This window comes from Coccinella septempunctata, chromosome 8 (assembly GCF_907165205.1).
Source record: "Coccinella septempunctata chromosome 8, icCocSept1.1, whole genome shotgun sequence".
In the NCBI taxonomy this organism is placed as follows: Eukaryota; Metazoa; Arthropoda; class Insecta; order Coleoptera; family Coccinellidae; genus Coccinella; species Coccinella septempunctata.
Genome location: NC_058196.1, coordinates 32,493,154 through 32,516,802, shown reverse-complemented (window position 1 = coordinate 32,516,802; position 23,649 = coordinate 32,493,154). Strand labels below are relative to the sequence as shown.

Sequence of the window (23,649 nt, the reverse complement as noted above, 5' to 3'; positions counted from 1 at the left end):
GGTTGGCCGTGAAATAATTTTCTAAAGTTTTTGTTACTAGAACGGAGTAAGGTTGGCACTCATGAAATGTCGTTAATGTCATAACGCCGTTGCCACAACTTATATCAATTTTTATTACGAAAATGCCGAGATTGATTGAAAAAAGAGACAGGGTTTCAGGAAGTTCTATTTAGAATTCAGGTACGCTCATTCAAATAGTTACACCCTGATATTCTAAAATCCACGATACGTCAGACGGTAGCGAACATATTCAATGTAAGAGAATTTATATAATGTTTCATCTTAAAGACTTATAATTCAGCTGAATATTTCCACAATCAGAAAGATTGTGAATGAAGAGGATGACAAAGAATTTCCTTCTATTGGGAGACCCAAAAATGTGGTGACATTTGAGAATTTTATGTTTGAGTGAATTAATGCGTGAAGTTTACTGCAGGATTTTCGATGAATGTCATCGTAGAATAAGTTCCCGAAAATTGATTTTTCTATTTTTTATTTCTCTTGTCCTATACATTGTAAATGTCTTAAGGTACCAATAAATACCTAATTATTATTATTATATCAATGTATTAAGATGAACAGCCACAAATACGCGCCAGTTGTTCTGTCAATAATTGTTTATTCATGTGGAATTTTTGTTCAAAGGTGAAGTTCATCTCGACTTGAAACTTTCTTCAATTCCTTTTACTTATATTGATGCAAGATGATTTTTGTTGAAGAATTTAACATTCTTGTAATTATCTGTTAATTCCTTCGGGAGATACCCATTCCCAACCACTGCATCATATGCATTTCATATTCGGGTTAATATTTCTGAAATCTACAACTGATGTAACGTATTCAAACTTTAGCCAAAGAAGATAACGAACATTAACTCTCCTCAAACTAGTAAATATTAGGATATTATACTGATCTCTTGTATTTTCCATGCAAATAACTGGATTTGGTATGCCTTCAATCAGTTTGTATAAACTTCATTTATGTTCGTCACATATTTTCCGAAAAGATTCGACATTTTGATAAAATACATAATAACAGAAACTTTTACGTAGAACGGTCAACATAGCGTTGATTTAAAACCCAAAAATGTTTTGACAAGCGTCATAACCCCACATTTTCGTACTATACAGAGTGAAATGTGTCAAATTTCCATGGCCAACCGAGTGCTAAAATAAAAGTGAATGGAGTATAGCTACACTCATTCACTAGGACCGAGTCACATTAGTATTCTCTCCTTTTATACAGAAACGTCTGCGAATCATAAGTACGTGAAGCTTTATATTCTCTCCCTCTTTGTGAGATGCGAATAACCGATCAAAATGTGGTTGCCCTCAGATCCAATATCGAGAGCAAAGTAAAGATATCGACAAACGTCGAACTGTCTCTGCTGCGACAAAAAAAAAAGATTACCGGACGCCTAATCCGGTTGTTGGAGCTAAACGTCTGCTCTACATTATTCAAACATCTGGCTCAATATGGAACTGTCGATTTTAATAAAAGCGTCGCCTTGCTAGCGTCGGGATGAAATCGTATGCTAAGAGGATGTTGCAGGGGGTGAAAAAAGGCAGAAATTTACAATATGACGCTGGAAAACATACTCGAAAAATATAGGAACAAAAGAGATTGAATAGAAGACAAAGAGAAAATATCTCCACTTTTAGATTGTGATTATACAGTTTGAGTATTTGACTCGTACATATATTTAAACAGTAGATTCTTGAGGTGGAAAGAAACACTATTTTCCTTTACCATTTTTTTATATAAGTAGCCATTTTGAGTTTTCATAACGAGCTGTGCAATCCTTGGAAAAACAAGATTACCTTCAAAATTACTAGCTAAATCTGTGACACTACACATCTGTGGATCTTTTAAACAGAGTTATATTCAGCCAAAGTACCAAATTTTTCAAATTTCCCAGATACTTTTTTTTTAACATCAAATTACTCGAAAACGGCGCATATTACGAGAAAATATGAAGAATACTTTTATCTTCCAAAACTTTCAAATATTCATTACAAAGCGTCAAACTTAGTTTCAAGAGTTAGGTTCTTTGAATTTTTGGTATTTTTATGGCACGAGCTGATTCAGAGAAAATGTTATGAAAAAAAAAGTGATTCTTTCTGCTGTACTGTTTAAAAATTTGTACGAGTCAAAGTCTCACCCTGCATATACCTACTCCGATCTATTCAGTGTAGTTTTTCATTTGGGATAACTAAGCTCCACAAAAAACCATACCATGAAGCATGTCACGAAAATCAACAGACTATTCTAGAGACACCGCAGTGTGTTTTAGCAATTTTCGAAGTGTCTAATTACGCTGAGAACTAAAAGCTCAATTCCCGATTTAGGGGAAATCAAATACTCAAATTGCACCAACCGTTGGTTACAATACACCCGAACCTTACTTATCTAGATTAATTTCGTAATGTACAGATTCCAATTCCAGCGGCGGTTTGTTTATCGATTTTTGCCTTTATTCATGGGTTATCAGGTGTTCCGTCTGCTGTACGTAATTTGTACTCCTAATTGAAGATAATATTTCCTACGAAATCCTCCTCTCTCGTTCCAGAAATTGCCAAAGTTGCTCCTATCCGGAATTCAATAAGTATTCGATTCCGATTAACCGACCCCTAGTAGGCGCCTAATGGTTTACAAGAGAAATCCAGGAAACTCGACAATGCTCAATAGATCTACCTTTTTCATAGATACACCCTTCCGTTATTCACATAGAAAAAATATTTACTCTGGAAGATGTGATCAAATGTTATGGAAAACCTCAGAATATTAGAAATTTTTCATGAGGGACAACTCATTATTAAAAAGACAGTCTTCTAAAGTGAAAAATGAAGGTAAAAAACTTCTAATAAAAGAGGAAGGTAGAATTATCAAACTCTTCGACCATATAAGCAAACACACGTCGCATTTGAGCGCAATGGATGAATGGCGAACGCAATTAATTAGAGCTCTGCTCAACTTATCGATTTTTCAGGGCGTGCTCTAATTGAATCTAATTATTTTACGAGCGCGTTTCATAATTAAAACAAACTCCACACGAGCGGCATCGGTCATTTTCGGTTTCGGAAACAAACGCACCCATTTCAGACCCTTCTACGATCAATTTTGATGTCATATCTTCGGTGAATATTGTAATTGAAACACGCGATCGTTATGACTTTTTATGTATCGAGAATTCCGGCGTATACAAAGTAAATAACTCATGAGAACACACTCTACTCCATTTACTTTTATTTCAGCATTCGGTTGGTCATGGAAATTTGACATATTTCACTCTGTATACTACGAAAATGTGGGGAAAAGATTCGACATTGTGATAAAATACGTAATAACATAAACTTTTACTTTAGATGTATTTCTTCAGGGCTATTGTCAGTTGGTCTCTATTGTCAGGTATAACAAGCCAGAACCATCAGAGAGAGAGATTCAGTATCAATTTGGCCAGTGACCATTTGTAACCAAAACAGGTCTCTGCAAAAATGTTGCCATCTTCGTCGAGTGTTTCAATGACAACCCAAATTTGTTGATTTGACGTTCAATGTTCCATCTTGTGTTGTATAATTAAATGTTTGTTGCATATATCGAATGTTTGTTGCATATATTCGAATGCAGAAGTCTTGCAACGCGCGAGTTGTACAACAATTGAGACTCAAGTAACGAGGGCCCGACTCAGATGGAGCGGCCACATTCTGAGGATGCAAGACACAAGACTCCCCAAAATAGCTCTATATGGCGAATTCACTGAGGAAGCCCGGAAACCAGGAGGCCAGTACAAGCCGTTTAAGGATACACTACATCAATCCCTAAAATCAGATTATGCCAATCATAACTGGGAACAACTAGCGTTAGACAGGTCTCAGTGGAGGTCTTTGGTACACAGTTATAATGGAGACTCGAGAAGGATACAGCGGCGGCCAGATCTGGTTGGTGACTATCCATGCCCGGAGTGTGGTAGGATATGTAGGTCACGGTTGGGTCTCTACAGTCACAGGAGAGCACACAGTCGCAATTAGCCCTGAAAAATTATAAGTCTGTTCGCATCTTTTTTTTTCCTTTCTTTTTCTTTTCTTTTTGTTTTTTCCCTTTTTTCGTCTTTTTGTAGATTCATTCCCGGCAACGGGATACAGCAATGGATGAATGGATGGATGTTGCATGTCACAGTGTCACATTTGATTTCAATTCGAAATCTTGAAGCACTGATTCGATCACCATCCATGACTATCTCTGACAAAAATAACTTATTACGAAACGCCTTGGCTGATGGTTGAAGCGTAATTTTTTCGAGCTCATTCTTGAAGCACCCTGTCCTCCTCTCTCTTCCTCGTGTCGCAGGAGCTAAAACATCCCCCTGAGAGGGTTATTTATCGGAGTGCCTCTGTTCCAAACCTCGGCTCCGCTTCAAACGCAAAGAACCAGCGCGCCGAGCCCAGATCGGGGCGGATTTCTACGAAATGAAATTTCGCAGACGTGGCTCGAGGAGCCTACATTAAAATTCCGCCGGTTATCCTGCCCGATACGAATGAATACGTTATTCTTTATGATGTCTTCTCGAGTTCGCCGAATCGGAGGATTCCGCCAAGATTAGGGGCCAGTTCTTGCGGATTGGAGATCAGTGGAAATCCGCCGAATTGAGTTATTGGTGTGGGGAAACCGCTGGAATTTCGTGGAATGGTTTCCCATCCGGTTCATTCATTGCTGTATCCCAGAAATAAATCTACAAAAACATATAAAAAAAACGGTCTTAGGGCTACTTGCGACTGTGTGCCCTCCTGTGACTGAAGAGACCCAACCGTGGCCTACAGATCCTTCCACACTCAGGGCATGGATAGTCACCAACCAGATCTGGCCGCCGCTGTATCCTTCTCGAGTCTCCATTACAACTGTTTACCTCCACTGTGACCTGTCTAACGCTAGTTGTGCCCAGTTATGATTGGCATTAACTGATTTTAGGGATTGATGCAGTGTATCCTTAAACCGCTCATACTGGCCTCCTGGTTTTCGGGTTCCCTCTGTGAATTCGCCATACAGAGCCCTGTATGGCGAATTTTGGGGAGTCTCAATTGTTGTACAACTCGCGCGTTGCAAGACTTCTGCATTTGAAACTTTGTGGAACCATCTGATGAGCATTATTCGTCTTAGATGACGTTGTTGCGTTTGTTCAAGCTGTTTAATGTGACGCCTGTAAAGAGTTCAGCTTTCGCTTCCGTAAAGAAGCGTTAGGAGGAACACTGCTTTGTAAACAACCGTCTTGGTCTTCAGATTGAGGTCGTGATTTTGAAACACTCTGTCCTTCACCTTCTAGAATGCCCGTGATGCCGAATTGATACGGTTGTGTATTTCCGTGTCTAGGTTAGCCCTAGTATTTATGAAGCTCCCAAGTTTTGAACTGTTCGTCCTGTTCTAGGGCTTCGTATATATGTTTATAGGTGTCCAACATTACCTGTAGATCCTCTGAGCTGCTAGCGATAAGTGCGCAGTCTTCTGCATATTGAAGTGTCATTCTCGCCGTTTTCGAGTAATTTGTGTTAAAAAATACCTGTGAAATTCGAGAAATTGGGTACTTTGACAGAATGCAACTCTCTGAAAGATCCACATACTGTATGTGTAGTGTTACAGATTTACATCCAGTTGAGGAACTCCCATTAAGATTCAATGCTCAAATTAATCAACATCTGGTTAAAAATTTCGATTGGGCATAATAAAAGTTGTAACTTCTCCATTATTTTGTAAATGACGAAAATTTGGGTGGAATTTTCAACGCTCTCTTCCCAAATCGATTGTCAGGATTCTCTGGTGGAAAAAAGGGAACACGAGGACACATATTTGGAAACGATAGGGGAAAACTTTGGAGTGGGACGTGATGACCATACGGAGTGACAATAATAACATGGGAAAAGTGCTTCCGGGAAATTCTTCGAGCGGAACGTCAATCCGTTCGTGCAGAAAGAAAAACCGGGGTTAGTTATTTCCTTTCTTCTTCCCCAAGGTCCGATTGTTATAACTTATATGGTTGGTTCTAATGACGCCAGTATGAGTTTGTAAGTATGTCGTTGATGACCGTTTTATCGTCTAGAGTTGGCTGAAACTTTTGTTTTAGTTCTTTCTTTTTCTACTCCTTCCCGAGGTTGATGTGATATGAAAGGAAATTAGGGATGATGTTTCAGATTTGGGTTCACAGGTAATTGGGTTGAAAACCCCTTTTTCCAGATAGAAAAACGGCCAGATGGCTGTTGCTGTGTTAGTATGGAAATTAATCTCGACTTTATTCGGATAAATCTCAATTTGAAGTGGAAAAGGCATTATTTTCCAATTATTTCGGTTTTCAACTCACCTAGAATATTCCAACACGTTATCAATATTGTTAAATCTACTACCAGCCTATGGAGTGCTAAATAGGAGGCCTCAAATGAAACGCCTCTGCCTCTGACATCGTAGGATCATCGACATTCCTTGATTGGCTACTGTGGCTACTTATCCGAACTCCGGTTTGTATTGTTCGAGTAAATGGGATCGCAGAGAGACATCTACCGGGTTCAAAGCGCGTCCAGAGTGAGACCGACTGTGCGACAGCCGCACTAAATTGATAGGATAATTGATGGCGAATTCAAGTAATTAACGTTTATTATTAATATGAACAACAGGTCTTCGTCGAACATAGCCTGGTTGTTTAATCGGGTTTCAGCCGGGACAATGCCATTAAGTTCGATTGGATTATCCGAGATTGATTGGGATTTTGATTTGGCCGGAAGCGAATTGTACCGGACGGTATCTGTTGTGGTTTGTTCCTCACTGTATGGGCTTTGATTCGATACAGAGACGGTTGAGGTATATCCGAGTAGCTTATGGAAGAACATGAGAAATGATCTCAAACATCACCTCGAACCTTGATGCCTATACGAGGATATATTGGGAAATTCTTAGCCTACTGTCGAACCAGACAAAATTTCAATGTCAAAATATTTTATTACTCAACATATTCTCCTCTTAATTGGATACTTTTATTACAGCGAGACTGCAACGTCTCTAAACCATTCAAAAAAAAAATGTTTCGTCTTGCTCTGTAAACCAGACCTCCACAGCTTTCATAACCTCCTCGTTGGAAGAAAATTTACGACCTTTTAAACTTTTTTTTCAGTTGAGGAAAGAGATGATGGTCTGATGGAGCCAAATCTGGTGAATAAGGGGGGTGTTCTAGTAATTCAAACCCTAAATCACGAATTTTTTGCATGGCAACATGAGATTTGCGTGCTGAGACGTTGTCCTGCAAAAACAAAACATCTTTAGATAGCTTTCCGCGTCTTTTCATCATTTCTTGCCGTAGCGTACTTAGTAGAATAGTAATCTCCGGTTATTGTTCTACCCTTATCCAAAAAATCAATCATGTTTACTGCATGGCAATCCCAAACAGCTGAAGCAAGACCTTTTCCAGCAGATTTTTGGACACGGAACTTCTTAGGTCTTGGAGAACCAGAGTGTCGCCATTCCATCGATTGTTGCTTTGTTTCTGGATCGTAGAAATGTACCCAAGTCTCATCCATAGTAACAATTCGGTTCAAGAAGTCTACATCGTTTTCAAATCGAGCACAGATCGAACGCGATGCTTCTACCCTTGCACGCTTTTGGTCAACATTCAAACATTTGGGGATCCATTCTGCAGCAATTTTTCTCATGTCCAAATTGATGAACGCGTTCGTATGAAATATTCAGTGCTTCAGACATCCGTTTTAGCCCAATTCGACGATCTGATAAAATCATGTCATGAACTGCATCGATATTTTCGGAGACTGACACAGAAACTGGCCTTCCCGATCGGTCATCATCTTCAATGGAAAATTTATCTGTTTTGAAGCTTGCACTCCAATTTTTCACGGTCGCATACGAAGGACATTGATCACCAAGGGTATCAAGCATATCTTCGTAAATCTACTAACCTCTTAACCCTTTTAAATACAGGTACTTGATGATGGCTCGATACTCCAATTTTTCGATTTTCACAATTTCGGTGGACATCTTCTTTCTTTTAATTCATTGCGTAAGTCTGGTTTACTTTTTTGACCCCAAACTTCAGTTATTGTTCGTTGCTACGGTAACGCAATATTTTTTTTATGCATGGAACTGGTCTAGGCTAACGAGATATCAATACATCCTCGTATAAAGCTGTGTTTTTAACAGGCTCCCATTAGAATGTGAAGCCTATAGTTTGATATAGGTCCATCTGGGAGCCAAAATCTGATTTCGACTCCATTTTCGAAGAGATACTCCGAACGCGTCAGTTTTAATCGAGGCCTTGCTCAATCTTGGGTTCCCGGATAGGATCCCGTATCCCTTAAATATAACCGTAATCGAACCATCAACCCAATTAGGTGCAGCTAATTAGGTTAACACCCCGTCGTGCTCGCGAACAGAAAGTTGTTAATCAAGATGGCGCTGAGGCTGCCCGAGAATGCTCTCGCTCAAAACTGGGTCGTCGTGGGTTTCTCAACTCCTTCATTTCGCAGGATGACGGAAAATGTTAAATGGGCCCTGACGGATCGAGTCATGAATACTGATGGGGTGGCAAAAAGGACGTTAATCTAACTTTTACAAAGGTCCCGGGACGTGGAACAAGACCTCGGCAATTAAAAGTTCGACTACGTAAGGTGGATGAGGCTGCTGGAGGCTGTCTTGAAGGAAATCAGGGTTTCGAGTCAGGTCTCGGCTTGAATCGAGTTTAAAGTCGCTGATGTCAATCTTTCGAGTCTTAGGCAGTGCAACAGATCTACCTCGAGGGAGGTTCCGAAGCTGACACGTTGTCTTCAGGAGCCTGCCTTGACTTGCACTCTCGAAAGTATAAAGTCTATGTCGCGAAAGGCAGAGAGATGTTGTTCATCCAATTGTCATTTTCAAAGATCATGAAATCCGTTAGATATCGACTTGAAGCTAGCTACTATAATACCTACAGAGCAATGGTCTGGTGAGTATCACACTCCACAATAACTTGATATTAATGATCAAACAAGGTGACATAAATATTATTTTAACCAGGATCGTTGTGGCTCGGTTAGGCCTTCCGAAATTGGGACCATGTAGATCTTTTGTTCTCTACCCTACTCATTCATAGGAACACAAGGAGGTCGTCAATGATGTTGATAAAACCGACAACATCCTTAGGGGCCTTGGCCGTTACCTCGTGAGTATACTGGACCTGTTTCCCCTTAAGAATGGTTTTTCAGGCCAGCCAGCTCTGGACACTTGCATACCATATGTTCAGCTGTTGTTTGCTTCTGATCCACAGAGGCTACAAATCTCATCTGCTGACTTTCCCATACGGTACAAATCATATTTGTACCGACAGTGCCCTGTCAGCAGTCCCACCATCACCCAAAGCTTAGCTTGTGACAGCTTTTGCAGTTTTTTGGTGTAGGTCGGTGAAATCATCACGAATTTCAACTACCATTGTTGAACCTCAGCCTTATATTGGTAGATTCCAAGCCCACAGAAAGGCTCAGCTCCAGAAGATGTTAACCTTGATGCTCTTTCTCCAAGTTCATCGGCTTTTTCATTTCCTTCAACACTCACACACACCCCACACACAAACGCCCAACGCACACCACACACACACACACCCCACCCACACACACACACACACACACACACACACACACACACACACACACACACACACACACACACACACACACACCCCACCCACACACACGGACACACACACAGACCCCACACACACACACACACACACACACGCGCCGCACACTCGACACTTGACACTCAACACTTGACACTCGACACTTGACACTCGACACTTGACACTCGACACTCGACACTCGACACTCGACACTTGACACTCGACACTTGACACTCGACACTCGACACTTGACACTCGACACTCGACACTCGACACTCGACACTCGACACTCGACATTCGACACATGACACTCGACACTCGACACTTGACACTCGACACTTGACACTTGACACTCGACACTCGAAACACGACACTCGACACTCGAAACACGACACTCGACACTCGACACTCGACACTCGACATTCGACACATGACACTCGACACTCGACACTTGACACTCGACACTTGACACTTGACACTCGACACTCGAAACACGACACTCGACACTCGAAACACGACACTCGACACTCGACACACGACACTCGACACTCGAAACACGACACTCGACACACGCACACACAAACACACACACACACACACACACACACCCTGCACCCCCCCCACACACACACACACACACACACACACACACACACACACACACACACACACACACACACACACACACACACACGCACACACAACCTGCACCCCCACACACACACACACACACGCACACACAACCTGCACCCCCACACACACACACACACACGCGCGCCGTTACCTCGTGAGTATCCTGGACCTGTTTCCCCTTAAGAATGGTTCTTAAGCCAGCCAGCTCTGGACACTTGGATACCGTGTGTTCAGCTGTTTCTGCTTCTGATCCACAGAGGGTACAAATCTCATCTGCTGACTTTCCCATACGGTACATATCATAGTTGTACCGACAGGGCCCTGTCAACAGTCCCACCATCACCCAAAGCTTAGCTTGTGACAGCTCTAGCAGTAAGTAAGTCGGTGAAATCATCACGAATTTCTTTGACTGAGTGAGTCCAGGAGTGTTTCTCCAGAGGGTTATTCGGTTGTTCAACTACCATTGTTGAACCTCAGCCTTATATTGGTATTTTCCAAGCCCACAGAAAGGCTCAGGTCCAGCAGATGTTAACCTTGATACTCTTTCTCCAAGTTCATCGGCTTTTTCATTTCCTGCAACACCACAATGCCCTGGTACCCATAGTGGACTCACTTTATTGCCTCTTGCCAGTTGCTTAATGGTATTACGACATTCCCATGTCAGAAGAGATCCTTGGTAAGGTGATTCCAGGGACCTCAGCGTGGCCTTGCTGTCCGTAGTGATACAGATATGCGCCCCCTTTGAGGTTCATTTTAAGACACTCCTGAGCGCATACGTAAACAGCCAGTGTCTGGGTCTGTTAAATAGAGGGTTCACTTCCCAGGGCTTTATAGATCCTCAGTTTAGGTCCATATACGCCAATGCCGACGCCTTTCCTGATTTTGATCCATCAGTAAACCACGTTTGTCCAGACGATTGACGAAACTTATTGCCAGATACATACTTTTTCCAGAAAAAGTAGATCTGACCTTTTTTCCTTCCTAGTAAGATCGAATGTTTGCATTATCTATTCTGGAACTTATCCAATATCTCATAATATCAATTATCGATTCCCAATGCATAGCAAGGCTCGTGAAATTTGCATAATACATATTTTATTCGGCTCCTGGGAATACTCTGATGATGATTCGTGGCCAATCAGTGGAGTGGACGTTTGACGAATTGACACAGGGGTCAAACCGATTAAATCGATCGACCTAGAGAGGAAGACTATGCCGTGTTCCATATGACCGATGCCACGGTGATCCCAACGTACAATTCAATATTTCAATTCGATTCGAATCAATCGTTCAACTCGAGGTGATTGAGCCCGAGCGTCGGGTTTATGTTGAAATAAAACTCATCGGGACAAGAGAAATGAATTTTTTCCGTTTTTCATGAAACGGCTCCTCTAGGACAAATGTCACGAGAGAATCATTCAAACGTCAAAAGTTGAGATCCTAATGGAGCCAAGATGGGGGACGTGGATTTTCTGGGCCCATAACCTGTTGAAAAATTAACGAAAGTTTGGATTTATATCCAAATTAGCAATTCCCTGTCGGAAGGGCTAATTCTAGATGTTCCACGCGATCATCTACCGACCGGGTCCTGTTACGAAGGCTTCATTTATTCATAGAGACCATTAAATCTTTCCGTCCATTAGCCTTCGCAATTATTCGGTGGCGGATCTTCGCTCTGCTCCCGGTTGACGTTCGAACGACGCGGGGGTGGCTTTATTACAGTTGACACGGTCTGCTTTGTTAACAATTGAATATCCAGCCGGCTGATATATCGGAACTAATGAGATTTTCCCGCTCTAGATTGCAACAGCGCCAATTAAGCCGGGGTTGTTCGTGTGCTCTAGAAATGATCCGACGACAAGTTAGGTTATGACGCTGATTTAACTACGCGGTATTGCTTTGTCCATTCGGTATCAATCGAGAAGAGAGGGTTAGTTTTGATGCGGAATAGGAAAACTGTTTCACCTTTAATAGTGGTTTATGATGGAAATGACTTATAACAGGAATTGATTGAGATTTAACTATTCCATAAGGAAAATCAATGAGGACCATAAAATGTGTAGGTGTAAAACCAATTCAGACGCCATCGCCAGGGTCACTAACTGGAGTACGTTCCACCGTAGAAGAGCAGATGCTGACCACGGTTTCTGCCCCATTTGACCTCATCAGAGCAACACAGCTTGTTCTCCAATGAAAAAACGTTTGGATTTGATCGACTCTTATTGAATACTGTCAGGAGCTACTGAGTATTATCTATTAGTACTCGGGGAAGAAGCTGCTTTTCTTCGGTGGAACATTCTCCATTTAGTGGCCTTGACGATGGCCAATTGGTTAGTTCAATTCAGATCGTTGGTATTCATATCTGCATCTGAATTAATTCTTATTATTGTATTCATCGGGCACCGGCATTGGCGTACATGGACCTAAACTGAGGATTTCTAAGTTGTGCGAAGTGAACCCTTAATTTTACAGACCGAGATACTGGCTGTTTACGTATGTGCTCAGGAGTGTCTTGAAATGAACCTCGAAAAAGCGCTTATCTATAGCATCACGGACAGCTGAGGTCCTTAGAATCACACTGCCAGGGATCTCTGCTGACATGGGAGTGCCATAATAACATTGAGCATCTTTCCAGTGGCAATAAAGTGACTCTACTATGGGTACCAGAGCATTGTGGTGTTGAAGGAAATGAAAAAGCCGATGAACTTGCAAAAAGAGCATCAAGGTTAACACCTGCTGGATCTGAGCCTTTCTGTGGGCTTCAAAAATACCAATATAACACAGCGGTATAACAATGGGAGTTGAACAACAGAAAAACCCTCTGGAGAAACACTCCTGGACTCACTCAGTCAAAGAAATTCGTGATGATTTCACTGACCTACATCAGAAAACTGCTAAAGCTGTCACGAGCTGAGCTTCTGGTGATGGTGGGACTGCTGACAGGGCACTGTCGGTACTAATATGATTTGTACCGTATAGGAAAGTCAGCAGATGAGATTTGTGGGCTCTGTAGATGCAAGTGTCCAGATCTGGCTTGCTTAAGAACCACTCATATGGGGAAACCGATCCTGGATACTCACGACGTAACAGCCAAGGCCCCTAAGGATGTTATCGGCTTTATCAACACCATTGACGACCTCCTTGTGTTTCTATGGATGAGTAGGGTAGAGAACAAAAGATCTACATGGTCGCAGTTCCCGAGAGGCTAATTGAGCTACACTTCGGAACGCCAGCGCATCTACTGGCTAAAAAATGAACTACATATTGGTGCACAATTTGGGGAGCAACTTATCTATGATCTGCAAGCAGCGATCATTCTTCTTCTCTCCATAGTCCCAGGTGATAATCCCCCCGCTAGTTTCACACCAGCGGAATTCCAGCTTCGGCAACACCCAAAGACACATCCACAAATCTGTGGATCACCTGCGACCGTCCAAATCCTACACCTCCCCAATTAGGGCCGCCTTTGCGACCCAATCATTGCGATCTGCTACGCAGCGAAAACGGCAATCGAATTAACCACTTTCATAATCGCATTTCCTTCGATACAGTCTGAAGTCGTACGTACGTAGGCCTCCTCCTTGCTCCAATTTACATTGTTCGCAGTTAGAGAGATAATCTAATTAGCCGGAGCCAGACTCCCTTCTAATCGAGTGAACTATGCGCGCTGCTCCCCCCACTTCGATTTAGGCATAGGCGGCCGCGGAAAATGGGTTTTCCGAACCGTGGTATTTGGGGGAGAGGCAGGGGTTGACGAGGGGATGGGATGCGGTATGGAAGTGACACGTGGTTGAGGGTCGTTTTAAAGTGGGCGAGGGTTTTTTTCGATGGTTCGATGGAGGGCGGAAAATCGATTGTTTTCCCTCTTCCGGTCTTGTCGACACGTCGAAATGGGAGTCTGTTTGATCTCCTGACCCACAAAAAGAGGGACAGACTATATAAATAACACACTTCCCCTTCGAGTAACCTCTAACAGCTTTGCTTCTCGAGAATCATGGGTTTATGGGTGTAAATTATTAGTCTTCGCTTTTAAAAGGAATTTCTATGCTATTCTTTCTAATCCAGCATAATTTACGTAAGCTCGAACCAACTCAATGGGAAGGCTTCAACAATGAAAAGTAAAGAATCCATTGTGGGGGAATTTTAATGAAATTTTTGTCTTTGAGAGTAATCAACAGAAGAAACGGATACTTCTTGGTTCTTTCAGAGTTCAGAGTTGTTGCTTTGTGCTCCTAATTCCGACGACGGCTGATGCTCGCAGCCGTCCCGATGCAAAGGAATAAATCAACGATATTTTTCCTGCAGCCTTTCATCTCGACACTGGAATCGAATAACACAAACGATTTTTTTACAACTCATGATTATTTCACGATTTTCAAGCGACATTGACTGAACAATCTCAATAAGCGAATTAATATACAGTCACTCCTGAATATATTGACAACTGGAAGTAATTCCGTTAACAACATTCACTTTGACATAGTTTAAGTTCAATATGGAGACGACAATTCGAAGAATTGTGCTAGTCATGAATCTGCGAAGGAATTCCCAAAGAGACTGAAACATATATACACAATCAGTAGAATAGTTTCGGGATTATTGTCCCTCATGAGTAGACTGTAGTGTAACACATCTAAACCACGAGGGCTGTTTTTCAATCCTCACCTGTCCAACCAAGCCTCACTCTGTAGAATGTATGGACAATAATCCCGAAACCGATCTACAGTTTGTGTATTCTTCTAATTGTCGTCTCCATATTGAATATTTCCGTCTTGACGGCGGAGTACTGTGTACTCCGGGTGCAGATCTTGATAGTTTAAGCTGATCATATTCAGTGTCTCCCTAACCATCAGTCTATAATAATACAAATTCAACTTTCAGAGCTGGAGAAGAGGATTCCTCTCACAGCGCCACATAACCACCGGGCAGAGCTGGAGGAGTTGCAGGACCTGCTCCACTTCCCTGAAGAAGTTGCCCTACGACTGGCCGATATCGAGTATCAGCTCTACTACCAGGTGAATGCCAATGCAATATTTCTTATGAAACATGCATGTGCGTGTCTGAGAAACCAATCACGTAAAATTACTGTACCATACCTCCATCCAAATTACATTGGCGACGAGTATGGGACTTTCATATAAAACTACCACTTTCATATGTTTCTCACGACTTCCTGAAGCGATAAGAGAGTGAGACAGATCGATTTCCATTTGAAATTCGCCATTCTAAGTAATGAGTAACAGTTTCCCTTCAAACCAAAGGGAAGTAGGGTCAATTTTCAGATCTGCAACGACCCTTGATCGAAAAAAGGAGTTTATATACTCTTAACTGAAAACACTATCTAATTTAGCTAAAGAAGTAAGAATCACGTTCCTTTCCTCAATTGGCAGGTCCCTCCTATCGACTATCTTCGCCACGTGACCCTGGAACTTGGGGGAGATACAGGATCTTCCACAGATAACCTTCCGGGCAACTCTTCGACTAGGTCCTCTGTCGTCACCCTAATCAACAGATTCAATGAGGTAAGGTTCAGTTCAATCCATTATATTCAATGTGTGTCGCAAGGATATACTTATTGGGAGTACAAATTAGTTCGGTCCTTTTATGGGATCGAAATTTCATTTATTTCATGACGAAATGAACGAAAGCGTCATACAAAGTAGTCTGCATCGCTGGCAACTACTTTTGTTGAAGATTTTACGAGTAAAACTGTGAATAATATGAAAATTCGATTTTTACATTGGCGACGAGTATAGGACTTTTATATAGAACCCTTTTGGAATGACGATACAAATCGATTTTTCCTGATACGATTGTAAAAAGAGGCTAATAAGAAGTGTGTCGACGGAACCAGTTACTTCCCTATCAGCTGCAGTAATCATTCTTCCCCCATTGTGCGCCCCACATGGATATTTGTCCTCTTCTTGCCGTTACACAACTCCCGGGATCGAAGCCAACATTTCTGAACCGGAATGTTCTCCGTTTTGATTTATGACGCTGCGTATATATTCCTTTGTGTTTTTACTGGGCTCTTTTGTCGTAAAACCTAAGCCAGACGAAAAATGTGGCGGACGCAGTTCCTTTCTCTGCTAGTAATGTATAACATGGGATGTAATCCGGTCGGTGTCAATTCATCATCTGGCTTAAGGACATTTTCATGTTGATCCCGTTCTCAGTTCTTCGTTTTGGAGGCGACGCGAGAATTTACGCTGATTGATGACCTTGAGAGCGACGTACAAATGAAGAGAAAGGTTATTTGAATTGAAAGAGAGTGTTGGATTTGTAGTAAAGATGAGGATATTGGTGTCAGGCTAAGATTGAATGCCTACGAAGTGACGTGGATTCTCGAAACGTTTTCTCTTCCAACATTCATGGTGTGTATACCCACGGATTACGAAGTACAACCCATATAGTCACGCATCTTCAGAATGTAAAATTAACAACTGCGTGCCCGTTTCTCTCCGGCCTTTTCTCGCATGTTTATCCGCATGTTAGAACGAGTTATGTTCTGTACGCCGTTGTTGAGTTAGGTCATAATCCAATCCACAACGAGGCAGTGTTTTCCAGCCGCACGGCCAAGACAAGGACCCTCGGCTTGTTGACTAATGGGGAAAAGTTTCAGCCCCTGATACAATGTCACGGAGTTACACCCCGGGGACGCTATACAACGGAAGTTTTTTAATTCCGAGTTTGAGTGCGTTATCTCGACTTCACGACGTGCCTGAGGTGGAGGGGGGAAAGGGTGGAACGTTTCCAGAGCCAACCGTTCCGGATCGGAAAGAATCAGCACCGGAAAAAGAGTATTTAAAACGCTGCTCGCTTATGAGGTTCATTATACAACAAGCCATTTACATATATGAAATCCTCCAGTTATATGAATACAGAGAGTGACACTGATTGTGGAGTACCACAGGGCGACGTTCCAGGGCCGCAACTCTTCTAATACTTACTGTTTTTACTGTTTCGTCATCGTGTGTTCACGTGTCGTCGATACGACGCGTCGAATCTGTTAATTGGAAGAAAATTGAGCACCGTATCGACTTGTCAGGATGAATTCGTGTTTACCCCATCGAAAGTGAACGCGTAGGACGCGTGGTGGCGTCGGCGTCGCGTATAGACTAGGAATGACGTCAGCGAGTCATGTCCGATGAGGGTGGCCATGGAATATTTGACGTTTATGGCTTTTTTCCGTACACTCGTGCGGCGATAGTAGGGTTGAACCGAGTTGTTTTCATATTTGGTTATTCTGTTGATGATGTGGGCGTACATGCTTTCTCAGGATGATTCATTGAAATACTCTCTAACAATATCAGCATTTTCTTAGCGATCTGATTCTCTGGAGAAAGTCTCAAGCCTCCTATGAGTTTTTTCTTCAGTAGATTGAAGTTGGGCCCATAACCTGTTGTGATTTACTTTATATTATGTAGGTCGTCTATTTCTCCATTTAGAATTCAGAAATTCAATCCATTCTGGATTATAGTCTGAAACTCATACCTCCGATGCGATATTTTAGCGGCAATTCCGAAATTTAAAGGAGAGAACATCATTATCGTCGTCGGAGCTTCGCGTCGTCATACAAACGTAGTTTGAAGCGACCTTCCATTCGCCTCTGACATTGAAAAACTAAGAGGAAAGTTAATAGAGTCGCTCTAGGCTCCGAACTCAATTTCCGTTCACTTATCGGCGCAGAACTTATCGGTAGAATACGCTGGAAGAGTGTTCGCCAGTATGCGGTTAGTGCAAAGTAGACAAAAAAAAGTTCGGGGGATGAAAAATCGCTGACGTGATTCAGCGCGCTGGCCCTATATCTAATTCGATGATCATCAATCATTCGCTAGGTCGATTCTCGAATGGAAATTTTGGGGATGGCACAAGGGCGGTTCCAGAGTTAGTATTTTACCTGCTAGTGTTGAGAAAAATTCATTCCAGTGAGAATCATTTCAGTCAGTTTCTATACTATAAGATTTTCACGTGATAATTTCTGATTGCAAAGAGCCCAAGAGTTTTCTGCGATCTCGATACACCCCACTACCCTGAAATTTAAAATTCCTCGTGATACTTCTTCAGCAGCTTCATTTTTTGTATTATCATTTATTGCTATGGCATGGAAACATCTGTATCTGCTGAAACCCTTCTGCTGACTCTAAATTATCTCGTTTCAGGTGAGCTCCTGGGTGACCCAACTGATCATCTCCCAGCCTACGCACGATGCCCGTCGAGCGGTCCTCTCCTGCGTACTGCGCGTGGCCCTATCCTGCTGGAACATCGCCAACTTCAACGGGGCCATGGAGATCATCGCGGGACTCAGGTGAGTGCCGTAGCAATCGCCCATTATCGAAATTTACATCGTGTACACGTCCCGAATCGGGAATGCATTATATCCTCCCTCCCCGGGGCTTCTTTCACGACGATAGCAGTTGCGTAACGAGGAAAGGGATGTTTTCAGTTCCCCGATAAAAATGGGGAGATTTATACGTATATTTGGTTGACTTAACGTGACACGTGGCAAATCTCGTGATGTGTGGAAGACTTTAGCACCTACTGCAAGATTGGTCCACCTTTACTCATAGTATAATTGAATGCACCTCCAAACAATAAGTCTACGATGTTGAGACTGCATATTTTGAAGCTTCAATGATGGAAAGGGCGTTTCCTTGATCAAATTTGCAGCTTCTTCGCAACACCTCCCCCCTACCGAAAAGAACATTTTCACGGGGCGCTCGTAAAAGGCTCTCCATCCCTCCAACTTCCAACATACTTTCTCGTAAACTCCGATATGGAACACCTTCTGCCAATCCAACTCCGCTTTATTCCCGAAACTTCTGGAAAGATCCACATGTTTGCCGTCTACGGACTTGCAGCAGGCGCTCGTCGAAACTGGCACGTCACCCCGTCATCTTATTTTATCTTTCGCGCCGCTGGACCTTCAGAGGTATGCGAAACGGGGTCGGAGGAGACGAAATAGGAGTTTCGGGATTTGGGAGCCGTTTACGTCCTGGCTGGAAAGTCCAACATGCCCTGAAATTCACGAATAGAGAAGTTGTTCGATCCAGAGAATGTTGAAAGACGTTTTTCTCTGGGAATAACAGCATGAAGTCTTAACAAATTGAGCTGAGAATGTCTAAGAAATTCTTGAGTAACTTAGGTTCGAATATTAAGATGCGGAGGCAATAAAACAGTCATCAGTATATGCTGATTTCGTAAGGGTCAGGTTAGAACAATGGGGACAGTGGTGGGATTGAAATTTTCGGGTCATAAAGCAAAGAAGAGTGTTTTTGGACTTAGTGTTTTTAAAATTCAATGGATTATAGTTTTTTAAGGCAAATCAGACGGGGTATAAGTACTGCCATCAAACCGTGGAATTCATAGGACTTAACAAATTGACCTGAGAATGTCTAAGAAATTCTTGAGTAACTTCGGTTCGAATATTAAGATACGGAGGCAACAAAACAGTCATCAGTATATGCTGATTTCGTAAGGGTCAGGTTAGAAACAATGGATACAGCGGTGGGATTGAAATTTTCGGGTCATAAAGCATAGAAGAGTGTTTTTGGACTTGATGTTTTTGAAATTCAATTGATTATAGTTTTTTGAGGCAAATCAGACTGGGTATAAGTACTGCCATCAAACCGTTAAATTCATAGGACTTCATAGGACTTAACAAATTGAGCTGAGAATGTCTAAGAAATTCTTGAGTAACTTCGGTTCGAATATAAAGATGCGGAGGCAACAAAACAGTCATCAGTATATGCTGATTTCGTAACGGTCAGGTTAGAAACAATGGGGACAGTGGTGGGATTGAAATTTTCGGGTCATAAAGCATAGAAGAGTGTTTTTGGACTTGATGTTTTTGAAATTCAATTGATTATAGTTTCTTAAGGCAAATCAGACGGGTTATAAGTACTGCCATCAAACCGTGGAAATGTGGAATTCATAGGACTTCATAGGACTTAACAAATTGAGCTGAGAATGTCTAAGAAATTCTTGAGTAACTTCGTTCGGTTCGAATATTAAGATGCAGAGGCAATAAAACGGTCATCAGTATATGGTGGTTTCGTAAGGGTCAGGTTAGAACATATAGGGACAGCGGTGGGATTGAAATTTTCGGGTCATAAAGCAGAGAAGAGTTGTTTTGGAGTTTAAGTCGACGGATACTCCTGTATAGTAAATTTACCAGAGCCGAACCGACGAAATCGCAGTGTGAAAACCCAAATAGACCTTTTCGGATGCTCGCTGTTAATCAAATGAGATCGCGGACGGAACTAATGGTTTTTAAATAATGATAAATTGAACAAATGGCCCTTTTTCCCCTTTCTGCATGGGGTAAATGAGGATGGAAGATCCTTCGCGTCGCGTCGACTGCCCACGGTAACGAATGGAAAAAAGGGAAGTTGTAGAACATTTCTCAGTGTCGCGCGGGGTGGATTCGCTTCAATTTCCTCTGGATCTCGTGCACGCGAATCACGTTTGATGCATGCGAAAAGCCGATGTGTGTATCCCGTCCGTGTTTTTCTATCACGAAGGACGACGGGGTGGAAGAAAGTAGAAATGGCAAGTCCTGAAATTATGTTGAAGTTTCGAGGCATTAATGTTAATCAACCTTTTGTAACGAACGTGATGGTTTAATGTGTAGAGTGTTTTCTGGCGTTACGGATTACATTCAGCCGGCTGGGAATTAACAGAGGAGTCCAAATTTACATTCATTAATTCGTACCACATACATGGTTTATTAGAGCTCGAGTCGTAAGCCTTTTTCAATTAGGAAGAAGGTTATTTTGCAGGAAATTATGTCGGAATAATAAATCGTAAACGATGTTTACGCGTTTCGCTAGCATAATAGGTTTTTCAGGTAGGTGAAGGTACCTAATAATAATAAAAATAAGTTACTTGGTTACTTATTTATATAGGTGTCCTTCCTAGAAGAGTAACAGTAAGCAAGACTGCTTTAGAGCGTCGACAAAGTAGAGAAATGAACAAAATGAAATAGTGATGTCTGCAGCCTTGAAAAAGCTATTTTCTGTTTCAAACACCTTGAAATCAAGGCCTCCTGTAGGTCCTCGTTGTGCTATGTGTCTATGAGGTGAGCTTGAAGAATGTTCGGCCAAATGACCGTCGAAGCATCGGCGAGCTAATGTTATGTCTGCGGTGGGTCAGATAGGACGGATATTTTCAATTTTCTTTTACATCTGGACCAAACAGCTCCCCTCAAACCAACTCGTAGGACATAAGAGTGTGTTTTCACTTTAAATTAGCTCGATAATCCTCATGTCTGTGAATTCAAACCGTGTCTACTGTACCGAATGTTTATTATAAAATGAGATACCAAAACTCACGTCGAAACTCCAATTCATCGCAACGAATCATTTCAAAGCGACAAACCGAATTTTCCGCTCGCCAGAAATGCAATAAAAATATTCGGTCCGGCTTTACCAGCCCCCATTATGAATTTCATGGATTATATAGTTTCTACGAAACGGGTAATTGCGCTGTAAAATACGGAACGTGGACGAAAATATTTCCTGGGATGGACATATTTAATTACCAGTCTATTCGATCATATAGAGCCAATATTTCTCATGTGGAACCATAGAATCCAACTATGAGGGTTATAAAATTACAGTTTGATATAATTCCCAAGGCTATTAGTCGAGTAATTAGATGCATTAGGGATGACTAGTAATAATAACTCATCTGTGTAGTTTGATTATTCATAACAATGAATTTAATTGAATTTGCAGTTCCATTTGCGATCTCGATAGCGAAATCCCAACGCCAAATAATGGTGTTATCGACGTCCTTGCTTTCGGTCAAGTGGATTTAGAGCGATGGGGTGGGCAGACCTCCATCTAATTCACGTTATTTATACTGGTTCAGTGTTGCTCGGATTAGGGCTGAGGGGAAAATGCAAATCCGGTTCGTCGCTCCCTAATGGAAGGATTCATAACAAGAAGAAGAATTGACAGTTGGCATTGTCAAAAAAGACGTTCAATAACATACTCTGGGTTCACCTACTTCCCTACTAGAGGATTCTAGGGAATATTGCTCACCTTTTACACCAATTGCACGAAAAGAGTGTTTCTTTCGACCTCAATAATCTACTGCTGAAATATTAGTACGATTCAGAGACTCCTCCATCAACGATGACTGGTAGCCAAGCGTCATTCGTTGCAGGAGTCTGTTCTCTCCTGTCCAGAGTATTCTGATGCAGTTACGGGTTTGGATACATGCCACCATCCTCGTTCAGATACGAAATTCCTCCAGTCCAACGAAGAAAATTAACAGAAGACCGCTCCTCTCCCATCTCCCGACATAAGTCGACGCCAGATTGACGTTAATTGAATCTAAGAGATAGTCGGCAATCAAGTCGGCCGCATCGAGCGACCGACGGATCGTCGAAGACGCCCGAACAGAGGAAATCCATTAGGAGACTAGGTGTACCCGCGGGCCATCGCGTTACGTAGGAGGACGGATATGGGTCCGTCCCGTGGGCCCACCGAACATTGCACGGATCTCGGAGAGGGGCTTCTCGGGCGGTCTCACGGGTAACTATGATTGAGATCGGTATGGGACAGGTGGGGCATAGTTGAATCTTCATCCGGATAGGTTCGAAACGTTGTTATCTAGGGGCGGCAGGGTCGCGGAAACTATGCGGGCAGAATACCGGAAATTCGCCGAGGAGAGATTGTTCGAATGACGGGCGATTCGAAATGCAGGGACGGATCTGGTCGATTCCCGGAACTTTTCGACGTAGAGTAAAACTAATCTCGGAGGAATTAGGGATCAGAGTGCCTCTCCCACCAAGTACATCATATCAGCGACGCAGAAACCAGCAGAATCCGTTGGAAACGAGACCAACTTGGCTTTTAAATCGATTTTGTCGTTGCCGTTATAAAATTTTTAGAGAAGTCCGCCCTCAAGTGCTCCGGACGTAAAATGCACCCTTGCCGCTGATCGTATTCCCGAAACAAGGGCCTGTCACATGCAGGTGACTCGAAATTAACTCCCCGAACGTATGTCGCGTCGCGCGCTCGGCGTATACGGCTGTTCGTTGTCCGATTTAGGTTACGGTCGCTTTTTATTCGAGTTATTCCGGTTATGCCTTTCGAATTCGGCCAACGCAAGAAAGTAGACGAGGGTTTGACGGACTGGAGTTTTGTTCTAGCTCGTCGTTTCGTAAAAACGCATATTCGTTGGCGATTTTCGTTTTGGAGCTGACTGAACGGGTAAACCAGAAGAATATTCAACAGCGGATTGCTCTACGTCTCAGAAATACAAATGTGAGGAGAGTATTGGAGTCCATAATGGCAGTACAAGGGTGAGGAGATGAAGTAATGATGCAACCTGTGTCAATGTTAGAGTAGGCTATTTTCCAAGCTTAT

At 42.4% G+C, this 23,649-nt stretch overlaps 1 protein-coding gene across 5 annotated transcripts in view; it reads left to right on the top strand.

Annotated features, from left to right (window-relative positions):
- LOC123318554 (1-phosphatidylinositol 4,5-bisphosphate phosphodiesterase epsilon-1-like) overlaps positions 1 to 23,649 on the top strand; it is a 96,798-nt gene that overhangs the window by 43,487 nt on the left and 29,662 nt on the right. For all 5 annotated transcript variants that reach the window (XM_044905216.1, XM_044905215.1, XM_044905219.1 and 2 more), the window contains exons 3-5: positions 15,152 to 15,285; positions 15,661 to 15,792; positions 18,433 to 18,578. In XM_044905216.1, the coding sequence (XP_044761151.1) occupies positions 15,152 to 15,285; positions 15,661 to 15,792; positions 18,433 to 18,578 (412 nt within the window). The remainder of the gene's footprint in view (positions 1 to 15,151; positions 15,286 to 15,660; positions 15,793 to 18,432; positions 18,579 to 23,649) is intronic.